This window comes from Styela clava, chromosome 2 (genome assembly GCF_964204865.1).
Source record: "Styela clava chromosome 2, kaStyClav1.hap1.2, whole genome shotgun sequence".
NCBI classification, from domain to species: Eukaryota; Metazoa; Chordata; class Ascidiacea; order Stolidobranchia; family Styelidae; genus Styela; species Styela clava.
In genome coordinates, this window is record NC_135251.1 from 6755385 (window position 1) to 6779448 (window position 24064).

General features: G+C 34.8%; 2 protein-coding genes across 3 annotated transcripts in view; both read left to right on the forward strand.

The window, feature by feature from the left end:
• The window catches only part of LOC120336611 (uncharacterized), a 195035-nt gene that overhangs the window by 57911 nt on the left and 113060 nt on the right, over nt 1-24064 (forward strand). The window lies entirely within an intron of this gene.
• Nucleotides 1-24064, forward strand: part of LOC120336614 (uncharacterized) — a 51815-nt gene that overhangs the window by 17094 nt on the left and 10657 nt on the right. Inside the window, exons 3-4 of the mRNA XM_078110246.1 lie at nt 1782-1949; nt 12051-12218. Coding sequence (XP_077966372.1) covers nt 1782-1949; nt 12051-12218 — 336 coding nt within the window. The remainder of the gene's footprint in view (nt 1-1781; nt 1950-12050; nt 12219-24064) is intronic.

The window sequence follows — 24064 nt, forward strand, 5'->3', positions numbered from 1 at the left end:
TCCTACGCAGCAATATAGGAAATAACTTTATATGACGTTTGGAAGTGATAAAATATCGCTTAAATTTCGAGCGTGTACTCCCCGCTTCGATAGAAAAACGTCGCATAACTAGAATACGACTTAATAAATCTCAGCGTCGCGCGTTAATTAATAATCTAAGCAAGTACGAGAAGTTCTTATTTTGAAGTTCAATTCATATGCTACGCTACATAAAAAAGTGAGCCTTTTACAACATCAGGAAGGTGTGAAATGAACGAGTCGTTTGATCGCAGCTGCCATTACAGAAAAAAGTGAGTTTACATAACCGTGATATCGCTCAAATTCTCAATGTTTCACAATTATATTTCCTTTTATGATTCATAATAAATGTTTTATTATGACTCATAAAAGCTTTCACAAGATAACGAACAAATAAACAACAGAACAATCGATCAATCATAGCCTAGCCTGATTCGATGTGGAGACTTTTCAAGGGGGAAAATATTTATTGCGCGCGATTCACTCGCGATATTTGCACAAGTTTGGTATCATATAATACGTAAAACCAATATGCAGTTAACTGTATAGTCACATTTGAGCTTTAGAATAGAATACCTCGTCCAACAGCTGACAGAATGAGAGACCTGATTTTTTATTTTGGTATTTTAATATTTTGGTATCTCAAAAAATCCAATCAATGATATATAATTATTGGGTCGTATGGTATGAATAAGAGTGGGCCTACAAAGTTGGGCCGAATAGCTCGTCTAGAGCAGGATCTGATTCTGAAATTCTATCGTAAAAAGTACTGAATTTAGTTTTTTTATTTTTAAAAGTAAACTTTAAAACATGGGAATAAACATATACGTCCGATCTTGATTAAAACAAAAGACGAATGAAGAGGGATCCAAATTTTGATTGTGTGCTATAAGGCAGCTCATTATACGTCTTAAGTAATGGACGTTTCTAAAAATTTCAACATCAACAACTTGAAAATTCATTCTACATGGAAAGAAAGCTAGAAGTTGTAATTGGGCGTAAAGTTTGGCCGTAAAGATCGTTTATTTATGAGTGTTATAAGACGAACGAAATTTACTCCTAAAATATTGTTGATAAATTTAAACAGTATGGAGTGTTATTACAAAACGCTTCATAACAAACAAATAATAGCTTTTTAAAGCATTCAAATCTCTTCGTATTTCCAATTACTTCGCTTTGTTGTATTGATTGCATGACTCCTTGGCAATCCAAGCATGTTATATACGTTGATGTATGGATATCGTTCGATGTTTGACCAAATAATTTGATATTGCATAAAGAAAAATCCAAATTTTTGCTTTATTATTGATGAGAACAAAAATTAGAATTTGAAACATTAATATTTACAAACAGTTCTCTATTACGCAAATTTGAAATCAGATGAATATCACATTTCAATGACCGTTATTGATGAACATTTTAAATCGAAGTTCAGGGGTAAAACTTATTTGACATATATGGTGTTTGTTCTTCACCCATACGTGGAGACGAATTGTGGGGAGGGAAATTAGGATTAGGATTTACATATTTATCCCGGGGAGAGGAAAGCATATAAGCCGGCTCAACCATTAAGCGGACCACGGCCTCTCGTCCGGTTATCAATTCAAGTCGGGTATGGGATTAGTTAGGTATTTGTTTTCGGAAGCATGGATTCCTGCGAACCCACGCAGAGTAATCATACATGCGGTGGCAGCGTATTCCAAATGCAAATGGGAATGAATACCTCTTGGCTCAAAATAGTAATTTTATTAATAATTTTGCAGAGCGATCACTTGATCCTAATAGACAAGACCATGGAGTCCGAAGCGTTTTGTAAATTTGCTCAAGTTGCTTCAACTACAGGAGCAGATGTAGTGCAATTTGAAAACTGTAATCTGACAAGAGAAAAACTGAATGCATTTGCACAAGGAGCCACTGATTTGGGCTTGAAAGTAAGAAGTTAGAATATTTTTGATGAATACTTAATACTTATTCAATGTTCAAAATAAATCTTACTAAAGTCGTAATCGCGTCATGAAACAAGCAAGTCTCGTAATTAGGCGTAAAGGAGGGCAGATCGTATGAGTGTTATGAGACAAATGAAATTTAACGTCGGAAACGTCGTGCCTCTTGTTTTGCATAACACAGTGCGCGGTACAGTGCAATACAGTGTAGTTTCTTTTTTTCTAAATTTTTGTATTAATTAGTATTGCACAGTACAGTGCAAACAAATAAAGAAAGTGCAAATTTGGGACATTGGATTTTCCTAAGCAGAGAAATAGTTATGCCACATACTTAATAAAATTAATGAATTCACTGAAATATCACAAATGTTATACAAAATTAATTATTGTTAATACTCACTGAGATATACAAAAAATAAATTTTTCGTTCGGGTACAATATTGCTTTTTGGAGTGTATCAAAGATTCAGTTTATTTACTTGTAAATATTTTCATAATATTAATAAATTGAAATTTTCTTCAAAATAACATTGATGCGTATAATGTAGCAGGCTAAGGTTTATCTAGAAATTTGTCACATGGAAATAGTGAAAAGTAGACAGGGGCACACATAATTCATTGATCAATTTTTTTGCCAAAATGAAGCACTTCGGCTACCATGATTGCCCATGAGCATAGGAATACTTTGAAAAAACTTTGGCAGGGACAAAATTTCAGAACAAATTTTTTATCGGATTAGGTGTTGTCATGTTAATAAAAACTAAAGAGCTCTAGAAGTATGTGCACCAAGATGGCGCACAACCTGAATGTACTATGTGTACCAGGTTAGGGTTCAGGTTGTGCGCCATCTTGGTGCGCATACTTCGAAAACGCCAAAACTAGTACAGGTTCGAGATTTCGATGTTGTCAGATGAAACTCTCTAATAAAAACGAGTTGTCAAACTACGAGCCAATGTCTGCAATTCATTTTTTTTGATTTTCTCGAAAGTGGCTCGAACGATCCAAGAAAATGACGTGCAGCAATCAGGCGTTTAATTAGGCCCATGTCAATTAATAAAACATGTACTAAAGATCCCAAACAAAATTCATACACACACTGAAAGAAAAGAAAATAAAGAAGAAACCAGTGTCGGAGTTTTTAGTATTCAGAAATATTAGTTGGATTAAATTATAATTAATTTGAAAATGGGTTCTGAAATTCTATCCGTTAAAAAGACGCTATTTAATGTGACAAAGCTTTCTTTAAATAGTAACCTTAGCAATATGTAAATCATGGCTCATGCTTACTCTTCAAATTATTCATATTTTTCTTCAAAAATATGTTTTATGCCAAGCCACTTATCCGCGACTGAACGTTGCCCTTTTAGCATTTTTGTAGTATTGTGAAATTTATTTATTCCTTCAACTTGCTTCGATTCCTTGATTTATGTAAGCTCGAACGTTCATGTGGACTTGTAAATATTCGTTACATATTTTGTTAGTATAGGTCTTTGAGATATGGTTATTCTCAAAATGAATGAAGTCCACGGTAATACCTTCGATCTCAAAATTTCATATCACAGAAATTGTAACGCTAGTATGAGGCACTCAAAACTATTATATAATAACTGCGCAATGATAAGCCCGACATTGTCAATATTGACTTTTCAGCATATAACATCGCGATAATTAGATTTATTGCATTTTGAGATTCGTTGGGCAAAAGTAATTTGAGATTGCCGTCCAAAGTCAACGGTAGTGAGGCAACAAATATTGAAATATTCCAGCTTTCAGGAACAATATTCTTGCGAGTTAAAATACCAGTTTTGTATAAAGTTCAAGGCGTTCCAATACAGTAATGACTAGTCTAATCGAAGCGGCTGTGATTTTAATAGAAATTTGTCATGTGATAAATGAAATTCAATTGCAAGAAGTTATTGTCGCACGGACAACATAATGTTTGATTAAAATGTTACATTTCAAAGTAACAACTAATTCAGTAGTTCGTAGACGGTAATAAATTTATTCAATTCTAGTCATTCACGAGTCAATATGAGTGCATTATTCGGGTATTAGCCAACATAAATTAAACAATAAAGCTTTGCGTGCTGGCTCGGTTTTCTGATCACGCTAAAAACCATAGTTTAATTTGTTGGCGCGGTTTTGTTTTAAATACGCATTATTATCCACTATATTCAAAGTGGAAATGAATGACCTCTTATAATTTTTCTATGGATCAACTGGCAGTTCAACAATTAGTCAAAGCTAAGGGGACATTTGGTATAATTTAGAACTGATATTCATTCTAAAGTCGTTTCTAATTTTTAAATGCTTGTTCAAGAAGTTAACCAGTTTAATCATATTTAAAAGTGACATGTAATTACTCTATACTCATGATATTTATTCTTGTCGTAATTACTGTAGTTTCTGTTTACAAGGTTATAAATTAAATACAGTCGAATAAATGAATTTTTTTTAAACTTCACTATTAAAAACTTAACAAAAATTACTATATTTTGTTTTGAAAAGTAACTATACCAATTTATCTAAGCAAAAACGAATCTTAGAATAATAAAATTTGTCTTGTTATTTTCGAATATGTTTCCGTTGTAATCCCGTATATTACAAACAATTCGAATGATAATACTCGTATTTCCCACAATTCGAGAATTCGTTTATGACGCCACCAAACCTTTTGACATAATTTTTGAATGGATATCATGAGGTAATATTGAATTCAATTGAGCTCTGTTACGACATTGATCAATAGGGGCATCGAAATAGCCTATGTCTTCTTGTCTTGTCTAAATTCGACCTTATGTGCAATGGCTGGATCAACCTTTGACAAAATAAGCAACAATCTGAAAAGCTTGATCGTTTGTCAGTCTGAACATCGCTGGGAAATCACGACAAATGACAAAACACTCATAACGTAACTAAATATAGTCTTGTCGGTGAACTGCGGGACCTTGATAACAAGGCGTGAACCAGAAACGGCCGCACCAATTGTCAAGCTAGTCGGTCCTACTCATAGTCATAGTTGAACAAATGCAGATGGTAAAGAAAAGAGTTAATCAATATCAAATATTTGCTTCAACTCTTAATTATTGCTCAAATATGGTTAAATACACAAGGGGATGTGTACACAATATATAATTTGGTTCCCACAATTGAAAAACTGGATTCATTCGTTGCCTGTTCATCGCATGTATTATTATGGTATTATGGTAGAATTGTATGCCTAGTTTTATGGACCTTACGATTGTGGTATTCTATTTGATAAAATAGTTTAAATCAAGTGCTTGAAAACATCCCTACTCACCTCTGCCCTTTAGAAAAACCATGCTAAGCTAAATGTTAAAAGAGAAAAACAATTAAAATGGGTTCTAAATTTTAGTATGTGCCATCATGTATATTAATATTTTTTTCGTGCTTGATTAATGAATAATTCAACTCAAAATATTTTATCCCATATAGCGAATGCTAGGAGTCGTAAGCAGTGCAAAATCTGTTAAAATGAAAATAAATACAAATGATAATTAGCAACCTTACGCGGGCCGATTAGCGCATAGGAAATTTGCGCGACGTTTTGCAATGCTATGTATCAACTATGAGGTCTGGAACTCTTGAATGTTTATTATGGCATTGCTTGGAGAAAAAGCTAAGTTCCTACGCAGCAATATAAGTAATAACTTTATATAACGTTTGAAAGTGATAAAATATCGCTTGAATTTCAAGTCTGTACTACCCGCTTCGATAGAAAAACGTCGCCCAACTAGAATATAATTCAATAAATCTTAGCGTCGCGCGAGTCTCTTAAATCAGCTATTTAATATTCCAAGCAAATCCTATAGAGTCTTTTTTTGAAGTTTATTTCATATGCTACCCTACATAAAAAATGAGCCTTTTACAACATCAGGAAGGTATAAAATGAACGAGTCGTTGGATCGCAGCTGCCATTACAGAAAAAAGTGAGTTTACATAACCGTGACATCGCTCAAATTCTCAATGTTTCACGATTATATTTTCTTTCATGATTCATATTAAATGTTTTAGACTTTTCAATAAGAAAAATATTTATTGCGCGCAATTCACTCGCCCAACAGCTGACAGAATGAGAGAGGTAATTGTTTTTTTTTTTCTATTGCAAACATTTGGTTTATTTATTTTTAAAAGTAAACTTTACTACATGGGAATAAACATATACTTCCGATCTTGATAAAAAAAAAGACGAATGAAGAGGGATCCAAAATTTGATTATGTGCTATAAGGCAGCTCATTATACGTCTCAAGTAATGAACGTTTCTGAAAATTTCAACATCGACAACTTGAAAATTTATTCTACATGGAAAGAGAGCTAGAAGTTGTAATTGGGCGTAAAGTTTGGCCGTAAAGATCGTTTATTTATGAGTGTTATAAGACGAACGAAATTTACTGCTAAAATATTGTTGATGAATTTAAACAGTATGGAGAGTTATTACAAAACGCTTCATAACAAACAAATAATAGCTTTTTAAAGCATTCAAATTTCTTCGTATTTCAAATTGCTTCGCTTTCAGTGTTAAAAATTTTTACATGGAATTCCATGACAGCAATTTTTACGGTATTTTCCGCTTAAAATTACTCAATTTGCCTTCTAAAAATTACAGGGCAATCCAGTTTTCACAGCCCAAATTGCAGGGAATTTCCAGTAATATTTATCTGACTTTCCGAGTTGATTTCACCTTAATTCCAAGTGAAACCGACCTGCTTTTCCCTGTAGAAAGTACACGACTTACATGTATACTTGACATGGATGTTCGTGTAAAATGCGTGATAGAATTTCCCTGTATATTCAGTTACAGGGAATTCCGTGGTAGCAATTCAAACTTGGAAATCCGTGTATTCTCTAAGACTAAGTAACACCCAATCTTATTACAGATCAACTAAAACAAACTTAGAGAAGTTTATTCTCAAAAACGAATCACCAAAAAATTCAAAATAAAAATCACAGACACTGACAGTGGGTGTGGTAACAACCCCAAAACTTTCAATATGTTTTTAGATGATTTTTAAGCATGTTTTTCATCACTATATGTCATCGAAATAACAAATTTCTCAGCGTGCGCCAAGACAATTTCCAAATACAACCATGAACTCAAGCTAGAAATCCTAATATTTAATCCCCATTCCCTCAAAAATGTATTGTTTCCGACTTTCAATTGGTTATTGTCCAAATCTGAAGAACAGTACATTATATTAATGAAGTTTGATTTTGAAAATTAGTGGATTACCCAAAATCAGGTTTTCGTGGGAAATTTTAACAAAAAAAAAGGCAAAAATTTTCTTTTTAATATAGTCTGGAGCGATTTTCTGGTGCTTTGATACTCCAGAGCCGTATTCCTTGCATTCTAAGTAAAATATCTTGAATAATTTAATACCAAAATAAATTGAATAACTTTTTGGCAAGCAAAATTAATCAAAAAAGATGGGTTTTTTCAAGATTTCCAATGAGTCGATTTAGGTACTAATATACATAGTCACCCATCTCCCGATCATTGTACTGCCATTGATAATGGACGTTCACAAATTCAATATGCATATTGAATACGTTAACGTCCTTTACCAATGACAGTACTATGAGCGAAGGATGGGTGACAGCATATGACTACGTACTTGTGAAATCTACTTGGACTATAGTTGAAAATCTAGAAAAATATAACTTGTTCGGTCGATTTTGAGTTTTTTTAATTCAAGATGTCTTACATAGAATACAAGGAATATAACTATGAAATATCAAAACCCTAGAGAGGAATCGCACCAGACTATTACATTGGAAGTTTCCATACAATTCTCCACCCCCCCCAAAAAAATGCGAAATCTCCGATTTTCACAAAATCAAACTTTAAAAAAAAATAGGGATTTTCTCAATGTAGCTAACAAGTAAACTAGGTAAAAAACCGTGAGTTTTTTCGTTACACAGTGTATTCGAAATTATATATAGTGAGTTCGCATATTTTATAGATTGCATATTTTCTGCAGCTACCTCCGAACCTTCGGGTTGATCTCATGTCGAATTTCTTTTCTTCAGTTTTACTCTCTGCTTACCGAAATATCTGAAAAAAAAGAGTTCATAAATCCTAAGCAAACATATATGCACAATTAGCAAGTGCCAGCCAATATTCAGGCAGGTGCTGCCAACCCCATTATGTCAAATACAAAGTCGGAGAAACAAGCACATCTCGTCTGTTTTTTAACTCCATATAAAGTTCTAGTATAATGCTTGTTATTCGCACAACTAATAATTCTGCACAGCAGTCAAGTTAGAATCTGAGTAGTTGTAAACAAAAAAATATATTTACTTACCATTATGTTGTCATAAAATGCTCAATAGAAGTTGTTTCAACCTGGCTTTGAATGAACTCAAGAATAGCAGCAGTTTTCTGTGGGTAGACCAAAGGCAAAAACATGCCATGAATACATACATTATTCCATTAAAAAATCCTCCACTGTTGCCAATATTATCCTCTCATTAGACAGATAGTAAGAATATTACAATGTCACAGAACCGCCTGTAAAAAAGAAAGTGTACTTAGCTCAAACCCAAAGCCTACATATTTGGAGAGACTGACAACGCAGTGCTATTGACACACATCAAGATAAGTTGGTGGATCGTATTGCATAAGAACAGGAAAACCACAGTGTGAACAGCAAGAAATGAGTCTCGGGGTATAACATGAGAGGTCATAATTCTACTTGCGGACGAGCACGTGAGACAGGTCTTATTCACCATTGCTCAAATTTGGGTAATAATGATAATATTAGAGATTTAGGAAACATAATATCGAAATTGTATTCTTTGTGATTGTCTCACTTGATTTTTTGTTCACTATGACCACATATGGTAAAAGCACTTCTCTCTGTAATCCACTACGTAGACATGGATTATTGGTAACACTCACCTGCGCTGCATACATTGATCGATTTTTCGTCGAGGGTATTGAGCAACTCATTCTGCCCTTCCTTGTAGGTGAAATGTTCGTCTAGAAATCCACTCTCAAATAGGAAGGCCCGCCCTGTGAATGTCTGCAATCGGCAAATTGTTATTGATATCACGTCTGTGTTCCGTGTGATGCTTTCATCATAGACTATCTCCCGCAATAACAGCATCTTTCACTGATTTCTTATAGTCTACTCTAATTGTAACATGCTCTAATTCAGGGCTTCCCAAACTAGGGGCCGCGAAACAAATTTTAGGGGCCGCAAAGAGAACACCAATTTCACACAAAGTACCATATCTATTGTACTTTTCCAGCAGACTTTTGATTCGAAATACAATTAATAAGAATAGTGTAAAACAAAAATTTCACGATTCCGAGTCAATACATCATCATAATACCGTGTTTCCCCGAAAATAAGACACTGTCTTCAATTTTCTTTCGAAAATAACACTAGGGCTTATTTTTGGGATAAAGAATAACGAGATTTTTTATTATACAAAATATGTATACCGATTTCCATTTACTTATAAATAGCACGTTTTTTTCAAGATAACTGCTACATATAGATTATCAACCATTTAAAAAGTAGAAAAGACTGGGACTCAGTGGTTCCCGAACGTCATTGTATTTTGACGCCTTTGAAAAATATGCACAAGTTGCGACTCCCAGTGAAAATAGTATTGATACCTTTTAATATAAGACCTTTTTGTCAATGAGTTTCATATAAACGAACAAACAAATCTTAACGACAGTCAGTGGAATCTGCCTCATATAAATACGAAATAGCAAAGCAGATGGGAGTGCGCAACGCTTTTTGAACCAAGAACAAAGAATCTTTATCCACAGAAAATCGAATTTTCAGAATTAAACTTTGTTATTATAGCCCTATTACAGGTAAGCCCGATTTCATCTTCCTTTTTTTCAGTAAAAGTATAAGATATGGGTTGTTTGAAAGGTTCACGAATCACGAAATTTTCCGACGCCTTAGCAAAATTGAAACGACGGGATTGAGTTAAAAAAAAAGTTGCGCTATATCGACTAAGTCTTTTTTAGAGGCGAGCACTTATATTAAAATCTTTTTTGAAATTCAGGCTTGGTCTTATCCTCGAAGAAACACGGTAGAATCATCGCGCTTGCTTAACAATGCATATTCTGATCGTAAGACCCGATTTGCGGGTGATTGCATAACAATGACGGCTTTTATCGTTAAGCTAGTGGTTTCCAAAGACGATTTGCTGAGTGCGCCTAGAAACATATTACCTATTATATTTATTCTAAATGTTTTATTGTTTCTCATTGTTGCAAATGTTGTGTATATGAACAAATTCATTTTTACTGTTTTATGTTGTGTACTTTCTGTTACGTAGGGTCTATTGTGACGTAACATAAGAGGTACCGGTGGTACGCTACATGCTGCAATTTTGTAGGCTGCAGTTTATTTATTAGCTTCACCGAGTTTATCAAGTATATATGAGTTATTTTTCAGCATTTTGCAGAAGAACCGGGCAGAGATAAAAAAAAAAAAACGTTATCCTTTTGCCTTCATTCAACAGGCCTACATGTTTGAAAAACTCAAAAGACATAAAATACATATTAACGATGACAAAATTGTGTTTTGTTTTGAGTCAGCCTATTTTTCGTGTAGGTGCGCCATGAGTTTTTTATTGATAATTTTGCGTCGCACAAACCGCTGCCTCATGCTAAGTTTGATTAATAAGGGTGAACATTTCGAGATAAGCACCATACCGTCGATGGCCAGACGTCGTAACTATCATTTAGGCCTGCATAAACATACATTGAGCCATGTCTGGACTTGCTATGCAGAAAAAAGCATTCGCACTCATTACACTGAATAATTGAGTAACGTAAATCTGAATAAATATGTGCTTGTTATTGAGTAGGCCTAATAAAAGTTGAGAATTGGCCAATAAAACATCAAAGATGCATATTTCGAACTGTTTAGCATTATTAACGTGGACGAGGGCCGCGAAAAATTTTATTATATTAAAAGCTGAAAAGTTTGGGAAGCCCTGCTCTAATTGACATGCTTGACAACCGTGCTAGAAGTTTGAAAAGATTTCTGACAAGTTGTCAATGAACAAATTAAATCCATTTTTTGAGCATTTACATATTGGCCTATATGTCATCTCAACTTTCTGACATTATATAGCTATCACATAGTTCGGTAATATACTGGTATAGCCTACCCATCAGTATAGCTCAAACCTCGTACATTGATCAACTTCCTCATGAAAACGGAAGAACTCGCCTTCTTGGTCAATGGCGGATCGCGGTTCGTGACAGTCAGTCGCTTCATGGCTTGCCGCATACGTTTTGGCGCGAGAAAATAAGCGTCTGTGATTGGTTTGTTTAAAAACGAGAGAATACAGTAGCCAATAGAAAAGCAAAAGAGATGACGTACAGTGAAATCCCATTGTTCTTTCTGGAATTCCCAGTATATTTAACGGCGTCACAAAAACAGAGAAGTGAAATGTATTTTTAACTGCCATTTCCTTGTTAAATCTACGAAAATTTTTGCAGTGTTTTTGCATTGATTGCATGACACCTTGGCAATCCAAGCATATAATATACGTTGATGTATGGATATCGTTCGATGTTTGACCAAATAATTTGATATTGTATAAAGCAAATTCCAAATTTTTGCTTTATTACTGATGAGAACAAAAATTGGAATTTGAAACATTAATATTTACAAAGAGTTCTCTATTACGCAAATTTAAAGTTAAATGAATATCACGTTTAAAGGACCGTTATTGATGAACATTTTAAATCGAGGTTCAGGGGTAAAACTTACTTTACATATATGGTGTTCTTTACCCATATTTGGAGACGAATGGCGGGGAGGGAAATTAGGATTAGGATTTACATATTTATCCCGGGGGAGAGGAAAGTTAATGAGACGGCTTAACCATATGGCGAACCACGGCCTCTCCTCCGGTTACCATTTCAAGTCGGGTATGGGATTAGTTAGTCATTTGTTTTCGGAAGCATGGATTCGAACCTGCGAACCCAAGCAGAGTAATCAGAGATGCGGTGGCAGCGTATTCCAAACGCAAATGCGAATGAATACCTCTTGGCTTAATATAGTAATTTTATTATTAATTTTTCAGATCAATCACTTTGTCCTATTCGACAAGACTATGGACTCCGAAGCATTTCATAAATTTGCTCAAGTTGCCTCAACTACAGGAGCAGATTTATTGCAGTTTAGCGACTGTAATCTGACAAGAGAAAAAATGAATGCATTTGCACAAGGAGCCACTGATTTCGGCTTGAAAGTAAGAAGTTAGAATATTTCTGATAAATACTTAATACTTATTCAATGTTCAAAATGAATCTTATTAAAGTGTATTTTACTTACTCGCGCGCATTAAAATAGTATTTATTAAAGTATAAAATGCAAGGTAGAAAAAAAAGACTGTGGAGAACGATGATACGTTTTTTGTATTCAGAAATATTTGTGTGATTAAATTATAATTATGTTGAAAACGTATTCTAAAATTCTATACGGTAAAAAGTGCGTTATTCAATTTATTTGAAATTCTATCAGTTGAAAACTGCGTTATTCAATGTGACAAAGCATTTTAAAGTATCCACCTGATCAGCATGTAAATCATCGCTAATGCTATTGCCTAATAATCACGAATATCTTTAGTCGAAATTGCTTTTTCATATTCGTGATTGAACGTAATTGTTTGCGTTTTGCGTTGCGGCTGTGCTATTCTATTGGATAATTGTGTTATATTTCCTTGAAATCATTCTAATCAGAATATTTATTTGCTCAGAAAAGCTGTTAGAATATAATATATAAGTTCTTTTTTCTTTTTCTTCTCGAAATAACCAAAATGTGAGTATGTGCTAACATGTAGCGCAGTCCAGCTTAAGTAATGAACAAACAAATATAGAAAATGCAAATTTGGGACCTTGGATTTTCTCAAGCACAGAAATAGATATGCAACATACTTAATAAAATTCATAAATTTAATAAAATATTACAAATGTTATACTAATTTATTTACTATTAATACTCTCTGAAATATATAAAAAATAAATTTTTCGTTCGGGTACAATATTGCCTTTCGGAGTTTATCAAAGATCAGTTTATTTACTTGTAGATATTTTATAATATTAATAAGTTGAAATTTTTTTTAAATAACATTGATGCGTATAATGTAGCAGACTAAGGTTTATCTACAAATTTGTCACATGGAAATAGTGAAAAGTAGACAGGGGCACACAAAATTCATTGCTCAATTTTTTGCCAAAATGAAGCACTTCGGCTACCATGATTGATCATGAGCATAAAAATACTTTGAAAAAACTTTGGCAGGGACAACATTTATGAACAAATTTTCAATCGGATTAAGTGTCGTCATGTTAATAAAAACTAAAGAGCACCAGAAGTATGTGCACCAAGATGGCGCACAACCTGAATGTAGTATGTGTATCAGGTTATGGTTCAGGTTGTGCGCCATCTTGGTGCGCATACTTCGAAAACGCCAAAACTAGTACAGGTTCGAGATTTCGGTATTGTCAGGTGAAACTCTCTAATAAAAACAAATTGTCCAACTACAAGTCAAATATCTGCATTTCACTTTTTCTTGATTTTCCCGAAAGTGGCTGGAACGGTCCAAGAAAATCACGCGCAGCAATCGAGCGTGTAATTAGGCCCATGTTAATTAAAAAACATGTACTAAAGATCCCGAACAAAATTCATACACACACTAAAAGAAAAGAAAAAAAGGGAAAAAAGGAAGAAACCAGTATAGGAAAGGAGAGTGAAGTCAAACCAAACGACTGTCAGAGAATCCAAACCCGGACAATCTGATACAATTTTGCATAAAACTAACAAAATGTGATTTTTATAATATTCTCACTTGTAACATCGCTCATTTTAGTACTTATTGTGTTTTTATACAATGTATTTATGCGATTTTGAATCCCAACAAAACTCTTCACAAGATTAGTAGATACTATAGATGGGAAGGACATGTTTTTACTTCGGTTGGATATTGGCTGCATGCTCAGTATAGTACACCCTGGATTAGGTGGGGAGAGTGGATGGCATTCAGATCCGAGACTTTTGCCTGGAATTTTATAACTGTAATCTGACAAGTGAAAAACTGAATCTATTTGCACAGGGTGCCACTGATTTCGGTTTGAAGTAAAAGTTAAAATATTTTTGATGAATTTTTGTTTTATATCAAAAAAGGAATCATACCAGAGTCATTGCATTTTCTATACACGCGTGCATTAGAAAAGTATTTATCAAAATATAAAATGCAAGCTGGAAAATGAGTTTTTAGTATTCACAAATATTTCTGTGAATAAAATATAAATATTTGAAAATGTGTTCTGAAATTCGATCAGTTAAAAGATACGTTTTTAATGGGACGAAGATTTCTTTAAAAAGTAACCTTAACAATATAAAATTCATGGCTCATGCTTGCTCTTCTAAATTATTCACAAATATGTTTTATCCCAAGCCACTTGTTCATATCCGCGATTGAACGTAGCTCGTTTTGCCTTTTTGTAGCATTGTGATATTTATTTATTTCTTCAACTTGCCTCGATTTATTGTTTTATGTAGGCTCGAACGTTCATGTGAACTTGTATATATCCGTTACAAATTTTGTTAGTTTAAGGCAGGGGTGGGCAACCCCTGGCACGCGTGCCAAACTTGGCACGCGTGCCCATTTATTCGGCACGCGAGCGAGGCCTCGAAAACGAGATCGTTCTCCTTCAGATAAAAATTTTCAAGATTCTGAATTACCTGAATAAACTTGGTGTTTGTTTATTCATTATCGTTTGTTAACAATCCGTTATTTATTTAAACTCTCTTTGTCTATTCATGACATAGTACTACAAAGAAATATATTATGACGTACAAATGAATGAGCTCGAGAAATTTTGTCGAGAAGAGCGCAGCATTCATTTGTATACATCCTTCCGTAATATAGTCCGTCTGTGCCACCCCTTTACACTTTATTTCCGCTTGATTTATGAAATTGTACAGCTTTGTGGTGTTGCGCATCGAGCTAAGCGTTAGGAATACGCTCGCCACCGCACCGCTGATTGCCTGCATATGAAAAACAAATACCTGGCTAACTAATCCTATACCCGAATTGGACTGGTAACCGGACGAGACGCCGTGGTTTGGCATATGATTAGTCGTCTTATCGGCTTTATTCTACCCCGGGATAAATATGTAAATCCTATCCTATGTCGGTTAGAGTTACTTGCTAACTTACTGTTATAAACTAATTTCGATAGAAATACACGCGGTTAGGAAAGGGAATACAAGAGAGAATTGCAGAAAACGAGCTATTGCGTGATTGGGATGCCACTCCCGGAAATTTTTCATGTCTCAAAAACTTTGCAACTGCATTACTCTCCTTGATTTGATCTACATAATGGTTGTGAATCTCTGTTCTCAGTTATGGACTTTATTAGGTTTCGTAACAGGAGTAGCCCGAAACATGAAACCAGTTGTTCGTGTATTTGTTTAAAGCAGGGGTCATCAAACTTTTTTGACCACGGGCCAGGTATGACTCAAACTGTGTTGAAACGGGCCGGAAAAATATTTTTAAGAGTGCAATACAATGAATTCCCAAAAGTTGGAAAATTCATTCAATTTATTCAACAATATAAACTCTATATTGCAGAATATAGATCAAGAACATCATAGCAAAACAAATCTACAATATGTTTAACAACTATCTCGAGGTTAGCTGTTAACATAACAATTGCTGTCATGAATATCCGCGTGTAAGCAGTACAAAAGTTAATGTGTCTTGTACTATTAGCACAAAATGCACGTTCGACGTTTATTTTAGCACGAGAAACGTACACGGCAATAGTTTCGCCGAAAGAACGCGTCACGAGTGTACGGTACGAGTGCATCCTTCGCAGAAACGCTGAGTTCCGGTATAGAATTTTAGCCTTCTTTATCACAGCTATCTCTAGACAATTTTTGATTACTGCGATTAAACTACAACTCCTAACAAGAAAAATGGACCTCCAGAAGTATGTGCACCAAGATGGCGCACATACTTCGGGAGCGCCGAAAAAATAAGGATTGACTTATTTGATTCATACTTAAATTTCTGAATCGCGACCAAAAACTAACGAATAGCATTCAAAATCGCGAAAACGACATACAGTATTATTTGAAACCACAACTGAAAATTTGGAGCCGATGCAAAAAGGTCTATAGTTAGGTCACGTTTTGCATGATGCTAATTGGCCAATGTCACAAAATAAACAAGGAAGTCGATGCTCGGGAAAACATCCCTTGAAAAAAATGCGCCATTTTTCATGTTAATGCGGGCCGGATCCGGCCCGGGGACCGTATTTTGGTGACCCCTGGTCTAAACGGTACAAGATATAAACCCTACGTAAAATTTCTGTTTGCGTTAATGCAGCAGCAGAAGTCTCACTGACATAGATTAAGAAAAGTAATCAAATCTATTTCTCTTGTATAGTGAATATGTCCTCACATGTTCAAAAGGTTTAATATTGTGTAATTTTGCTTTGAAAGTGGAAAGCATTGTTTTAAATTTTGGTCGGCACGCGGAAGATTTTTGTCGTAAAATTTAACTGATTTTGGCACGCGAGCCGAAAAAGGTTGCCCGCCCCTAGAATAGGCCTTTGAGATATGGGTATTTTTAAAAAGTCTCGTGTAACCAAAGAAATGAAGTCTACGGTATTGTCAGAAAATGGCAGGTAAACGCTTTGATTTCAAGATTTCATGTCACAGATATCGTAACGCTAGTATGAGCCAGTCAAAACTATAATATATTAACTGCGCAATGATAAGTCCAACCTTGGCAATATTGACTTTTTACCGTATTCACATACACAATAATTAGACTTGTTGCATATTGAGATTCGTTGGGCAGTAAGAATTTGAGATTGGCGTTCAAAGTCAACGGTTGTGAGGCAACAAAAATTGAAATGTTTCAGCTTCCAAGAACAATATGTTTGGAAGATAATTGAAATACCAGTTAAGTACAAGTCATTTCAACGTTTTTCAATATAGTGACTATAGTCTAAACCAGTGCTCTTCAACCGGGTATACTGTATACCCAAGTGTATACCAGACAATAAGTTGAGTATATAACTGATAAAGAGTATACAGCCTAAGTCAGAGATTCCTCTAATATAATAAATATAATATAACGCAAAGAACCGACTTGAGCAGTTGTTACATCACAAATTATATAGATAATGCGGGCACGTGTCTGGATTGGTAATTTCGCCTGCCAGCCTGCAATGCACGTCGATTAATTGCTTGATTTGTTGAACATTATTCCCGTTGACGCTAGGGCTGCCAGTCAAATTTACAACGTTTACATTACGGGGGTCGGCAAACTGCGCCCGCGAGCTATTTTATTGCGGCCCTCGAATAGCCGGACATTTAATACATGAAACAAAAATTAATTCTAAATGTAATATTGTATCTACACGGATTTATGTGGAAAAAGTGCTGCTATACGTCGCTTGTTTTGTAATAGGTAGCGTCATTTCTACGTCGTTCGAGTTAATTTTGGTTTTTAAAATGTAAAAATGTCTGAGAAACGGAGGTAAGTTTGCTACGACGGTCGAACATTCTCAAGTGCTTGGAAGGAAAGTATATTTTTATTTCTTTAGCATTTCAAAACCATTTTGCGTGATATGTCCAGTCTGCATCGCAGATAACAGGGGATTCATTGTTAAACTGAAATGCCAATTGAATGCTACCAACATTTTTGGTTTCTATTAATTATATCAAAATTTATGAATAATAAACGTTAAGAAAAAAAAAAATTGAATCAAATTTTCTTGAAAACTATTCCATCAATTTTAATGATAATAACATATTTATCTTTATTTTGCTGAAATCTATTTAAATATACTAAAACTGCAATAGAACAAATTTTTTATTTGGTGCTCAAAGGTGAAATAGGTAATCGAAACCACTCCCTCAAAATGGAAACACAAAATTTTCAAATTTGACTAAAAATTCGCGGATCAATATGTGTTCGAAGTTTAACTCACGACTTCGTAAATGTCAGCAATAAGTCATATCTCAGATAATAATCCAATCTATGAAACTATGGAAGTTTTGTCATCTGTTATCTGAATTTACCATGAACTTTAAAATATCGCTATTGAATCTATTTTCAGTTACACTTTGGCCTATGTATATACACAAATACTTTTTATACTTCTGTGTGAGAGCATTGAGAATAAAGTTATAGTCAATCAGAATCAACGGCGGATCTAGATCTTGTTGTACAGCTATAAATTTATACATCTATCTATTGCATTGTGGTCGCATGCTATTTTTTGCCGCATTCGGGTTACTCCTTTGAAATTTCACGGAAGTGATACAGTTGGTTTAAAATATAGTAAGATTGCCGTCCATTCGTCGTCGCCCAATTCCCAGCAACTATTAAACATCGTCTCTCATTAAAAACGTTCACTGCTTCCCATAAATGCTTTGCTTGTAAGGTAAATTAAACACATGTTTTTTGAACGATATTTGGTATATTTGGTTTATTAGCCTACGTAACGCACCAATATTTTCCACAACTTGAGAAATCGTTTATGACGCCACGATACATTTAACATAATTCTAAAATCATACGTTAACGTAATAATAGATTCAATTGAGCTCAGTTACAAAAATGATCAATAGGGGCATCACAATCGAAATAGAATATGTCACCTTATTGTCTAAATGCGACCTTATGTTCTTATGTGGACAAATGGCTGGATTAACTTTAGAGCAAAATAAACACGTGTTTGAGCCCCAAGAGCATCACAGATTTTTTCATAGTTTTCATTTTAATTTTTGAAAGTGCCTCAGTCTTTACCGATATGATTCAAGTGGGTCAGACGACAAAGACAGAAGCGAAACCTTTACCCGACCGCCTGTGTGAAACACTTCCGAGGACCGAAAAAGTAGCTCATAAAGCGTGCGATTTGGACAGGGATAATTTTGTCAGCGTGACGTAAGTATTTAGTTCGTGAACATCGATATTATTTCCGTAAACTATACTTCGGCAAATTCGCATAAGAATTCTTCTGGGCACGTGCCACGCGGACGTCGGTAGTTGGTTTTTTCTTGTCCAACAGTTTGAAAAATTTATTATTATGCTGTCATCTGTGAAACACGCAAAATATATATAAACAAATATGTGAATTTGCAACTCAAATTTTGTGGAAAGTGGCATCCAAAGTCCGCTCCTCAACTGGTCGGATATTCTTTTTAATACTTAGAAAAAAAAGCAAACGAAAACAACGGCATTCTTATTAAAGCTGTAGAAAAATCTGTTCAAGATCTTTACAGCTTGGACATTGGGTATATCTTATTGCAGAGGCCACCAACGCGTTGCCCGCGGGCACCAAGTCGCCCGCGAAGACCATGTGAGTCGCCCGCAGGTCTGTTCCAAACTAAGCTTAATAACGGCGCTACATCAATTAAATTTTGTCCTGCTATTCTTGTATAAATCACACTTATATGGGAACTGGAAATGACACTATAGGAATATTTGTAACCATCAACCTTATTTTTATTTGACCTCAGTAATGTGACGGGTCAATTTACACTCTTTCAATTATGACATCACACCGATAACACTTTCCACGAAAACGCACCTTTTCTTGTCCGCTGGTTTGTGGAGCAGCAGTAATACAATTATTGATTCATTCCAAAGAAAAATGGCAGAAAAGCAATAAAAAACCCATCATTTTCACAATGAAATCATTTTTACCACCATGAAAACAGCCTGCGTGTGCCTCATTAGTGGGGCGATCATAGCGACGGCAAAGCGGAGAGATATTTCACATCTTGCACGTAATCTTTCGCGCTAACTATCCACTGGTCAACGCAGTACGGGCAGAAAAAGCTCGCGATTCAAATCATACAGCAATCCTATTTTACGAGACCATTGTTTGGTTCAACCTATCTTTGTGAATTAACATTTTTAACATAATCTCAGGATAGGAGGGGATTTACATATTTATCCCGGGGAGAAGATAGCCGATAAGACGGCCTAACCATATGACGACCAAGGCCTCTCGCGCGCTTACCATTCCATGTCTGGTATGGGATTAGTTAGTTATTTGTTTGCGAAAGCATAGAGTTGATGGCGAATAAAGCCGTAACCGGCCAGCGGTTACGTGAACCACCCTACGGCGAGGAATCCAGCAATCTTATAGTACATCTAAATTTTTTTTGTTACATTGGCTATGCCAGCTCAAACATCAAGAACAGGGATTTTGAAAAAATTTTCACAGAGAGCGACTGATATTGGTTTAAAAGTAGGAAGTTAGAATGTTGTTGATGATATGCTTTGAATGTCTACTTCATTGTAAAGTACCATAATGAACGGCATCCCCTATGTCCTCCGATAATCTGAGCAACTATTGAAAATTAGAATATTGTTGACGAAATGCTTTGAATGTCTATTTAATTATAAATTATCAGCATGACCAGCATCATCAACATTTACATGTACACACGAGTAAAATAGGTTACATGCGTACATGCAAGCGTGCATACTCACGAAGTCGGTTTTTACGCCTCGTACTTGAAGATGCATAAACAGAAGCGCTCAAAATAGGTAGTATAACAACTCAAAGGGTGCACTAACAGATATTTTCCTTTCAACAATCTAGTCTAGTGTATGCTACTTAGTTAATAGACGGTACCATTAAAAGAAAATGTGACATGCAATGAATTATCGTTTTTGTTTCGTTAATTGCTAGTTTTGTTAATTGCTAGTTTTGTTGTCATAGTGCGATATTTTCTGAAAATAAATGAGTAATTTACCCAAGTGCCAAAATAGATCGGAGTAAATGCTGTTAGCCATGACGATGAAGCACAATTTGAAAAGCACGATTGTTTGTCGGTCTGAACATTGCTGGAAAATCACAACGAATGACAAAACACTCATACTGTAACAAAATATAGTCTTGTCGGTAAACTGCGTGACCTTGATAACAAGAAACGACCAGAAACGGGCGCACCAATTGTCAATCTAATCGGTCCAGGCGAAAAATCATACTCATAGTTGTAGAAATGTAGATGGTAAAGAAAAGAGTTAATCAATATCAAATATTTGCTTCGACTCTTAATTATTGCTCAAATATAGTTAAATACACAAGGGGATGTGTACATCATATATAGTTTGATTCCCACAATTGGAAAACTGGATTCATTCGTTGCATGTTTATCAAATGTATTATTATAGTATTATAGTAAAATTGTATGCCTAATTTCATGAACCTTACGATTGTTCTATTCTATTTGATAAAATAGTTTAAACCAAGTGTTTGAAAACATCCCTACTCACCTCTGCCCTTCAATAAAACCATGCTAAGCTAAATGTCAAAAGAGAAAAACAATTAAAATGGGTTCTAAATTTTAGTGTGTGCCATTATGTATAATAATTTAATTTTCGTGCTTGAATAATGAATAATTCAATTCAAAAATTTGTATCTCATATAACGAATGCTAGGAGTCGTAAGCAGTACAAAATCTGTAAAAATAAATACAAATGATAATTAGCAACGAGGGCCAATTAGAGCATAAGAAAATTTGCGCGACGTTTTGCAATGCCATGTATAAACTATGAGGTCTGGAACTCTGGAATTTTCATTATGGTCTAGCTTGGAAGAAAAACTAACTTTCTACGCAACAATATAGGAAATAAATTTATATAACGATTGGAAGTGATAAAATAGCGCCTAAATTTCGCGCGTGTACTCCCCGCTAGGAGGATTTAATAAATCTAAATAATAATAGGATTTAATAAATCTCAGCGTTGCTCTTTAATAATCCAAGCAAGTCCGATAAGTTCTTATTTTGAAGTTCAATTAATATGCTACGCTACATAAAAAAGTGAGCCCTCTACAACATCAGGAAGGTGTGAAATGAACGAGTCGTTCGATCGCAGCTGCCATTACAGAAAAAAGTGAGTTTACATAACCTTGACATCTCTCAAATTCTCAATGTTTCACGATTATATTTCCTTTTATGATTCATAATAGTTGTTTTATTATGACTAATAAAAGCTTTCACAAGATAACGAACAAATAAACAACAGAAAAATCGATCAATCATAGCCTAGTCTGATTCGATGTGGAGACTTCAAAGAGAAAAAAATTTATTCGCGCGATTCACTCGCGATATATGCACAAGTTTGTTATCATATAATACGTAAAACCAATACGCAGTTAACTAGTCACATTTGAGCTTTGGAAAAGAATACCTCGTCGAACCCACACAGATAGTCCGGCAGAATCGGGCCTTAACATTGTTTTGGGACATAAAGTTTTTTTTATTGTTTAGATATAATGTATATGACATATATAATAATACCCAGGTGGCTGTGGAGTATATAATGTTGAGCAATTTTTTTTAAGTGGATTTAAAGTATTCGGTCCAAGATGACGCACATCCTGAACCCCGACCTGGTAAACATACAATGTTCAGGTTGTGCGCCATCTTGGTACGAATACTTCAGAAGCGCCTTTTTGTTAAAAACAATTATTTCATAACCACATGGTTTAGTTTTGCATACATAGTAACATTGAATCTCCTTACAATGTCAGAAATCCAAATTTAGTACAATAAATAGTAGTTTATTTCACTAATACAAGCCAAGATCCATCGACAGCATCTAGCCACTTTCTATTGCGCTCTTCAAACTAAATTTGCGTTGCCGCGCGCATTTCGTTTTCCTAGTTTAAGCTTAGGGACTTGGGAAATATTTTATTAGTTGAATTGAATTAGAATATTTGACCTAGTCTTTCACTCTGAACAAGGCCATGTAAAACCGTCCACTGGTATCTAAAGATGTGTAACGTGTTTTCTTTTGGAAGAACCGCAACCTTTCAGTGCTGCATTGACTTTGGCAAAATTAATATACAGTATCCTTGTGGAGATAGAAAGTATGCGTATGCGAAACCGAGATGTGCACCTGTTATGCCAACATAGTTGAATCAAACGTTTTGAATACTAATACATCACACACATTTTCCTGCGTGCTTCGGTTGTACGTAGTAACGCGCAAATTTTGCGAACATGCATCAGATTCCACTTGATTATTGAGCTATAGGTTTTTGACGAGCTTCTGTGTATAATTTCATTCCATAGAATTTCTATGCTGTTCTAAAGAATACTAGTTTCAGCTTTTTCATTCTCTTAAACCGCGTGTTGAAAGTGAGTTTTGTAATATTGCGTGTTGGTTTCCAACATCCCTAAATCGGTGATGTCAGTAAATCCTTAATACAAAAAGATCAGTAACATCAGCAATAAAAACAGCAGTACCCACTCAAATGACAGCTGGGGGATGGATACTCTTAGTATCTGCTCCATCGCTTGCCTCTTACAGTCTTACCAGTTTACATGCGTGTCAATCGGTATCTAAGCTCAGCCAGAGACAAAAAAGTTTCGGACTGCAGTTGGCGTGACGAAATGTTTTTAAATATATATATTCAACAATAAGATTATTTGATTGCATACTACTGAAAGTTCCGCCTTATATGTCTTTTCCCATTGCACTATTCCTTCACTGATATTCTATAATACGACGCTCATATGACATAGTTCTTAAAGTGTGTAGATGGGTATTCTCTTTTCCACGCTGTTCAGATGGGAATGCGCAAATATATATATATAAGAATTGCTAATATTGGTTTGCAATGCGATGAAATCCCATCTTGGCATTTTTGCCTCTTGCAATTGCCGCGTATTCTTATCGGGGATGTTCTGTGGCGTGGTTATCGAATGAAAAAAAAACATGGGAGTATTTTTTCTACTTATCTACTACCATCAAACCTTGACATTTTGTGAAAACTTTTTCCCATGCAACCTTTTTTAAAACATCCCCAACAACCACAATTAATTCTGTAATTAAACTTCCGAAACAAACACATAAAATCATCAACAGATGCATATCACCAAGTAGATATTGCTGAATTGATCTTTATTTTACCATTTTTCATGTAATTCTTTTTGTTAAACCTGTTATCTATCGTAAATACAGCACATTTGACAATGCTGTAGTGTGACTATTTTGGCCTCATATTTTTGATATTTGTAGTTAGTTAGAGCTCTTGGGGCTCTGTC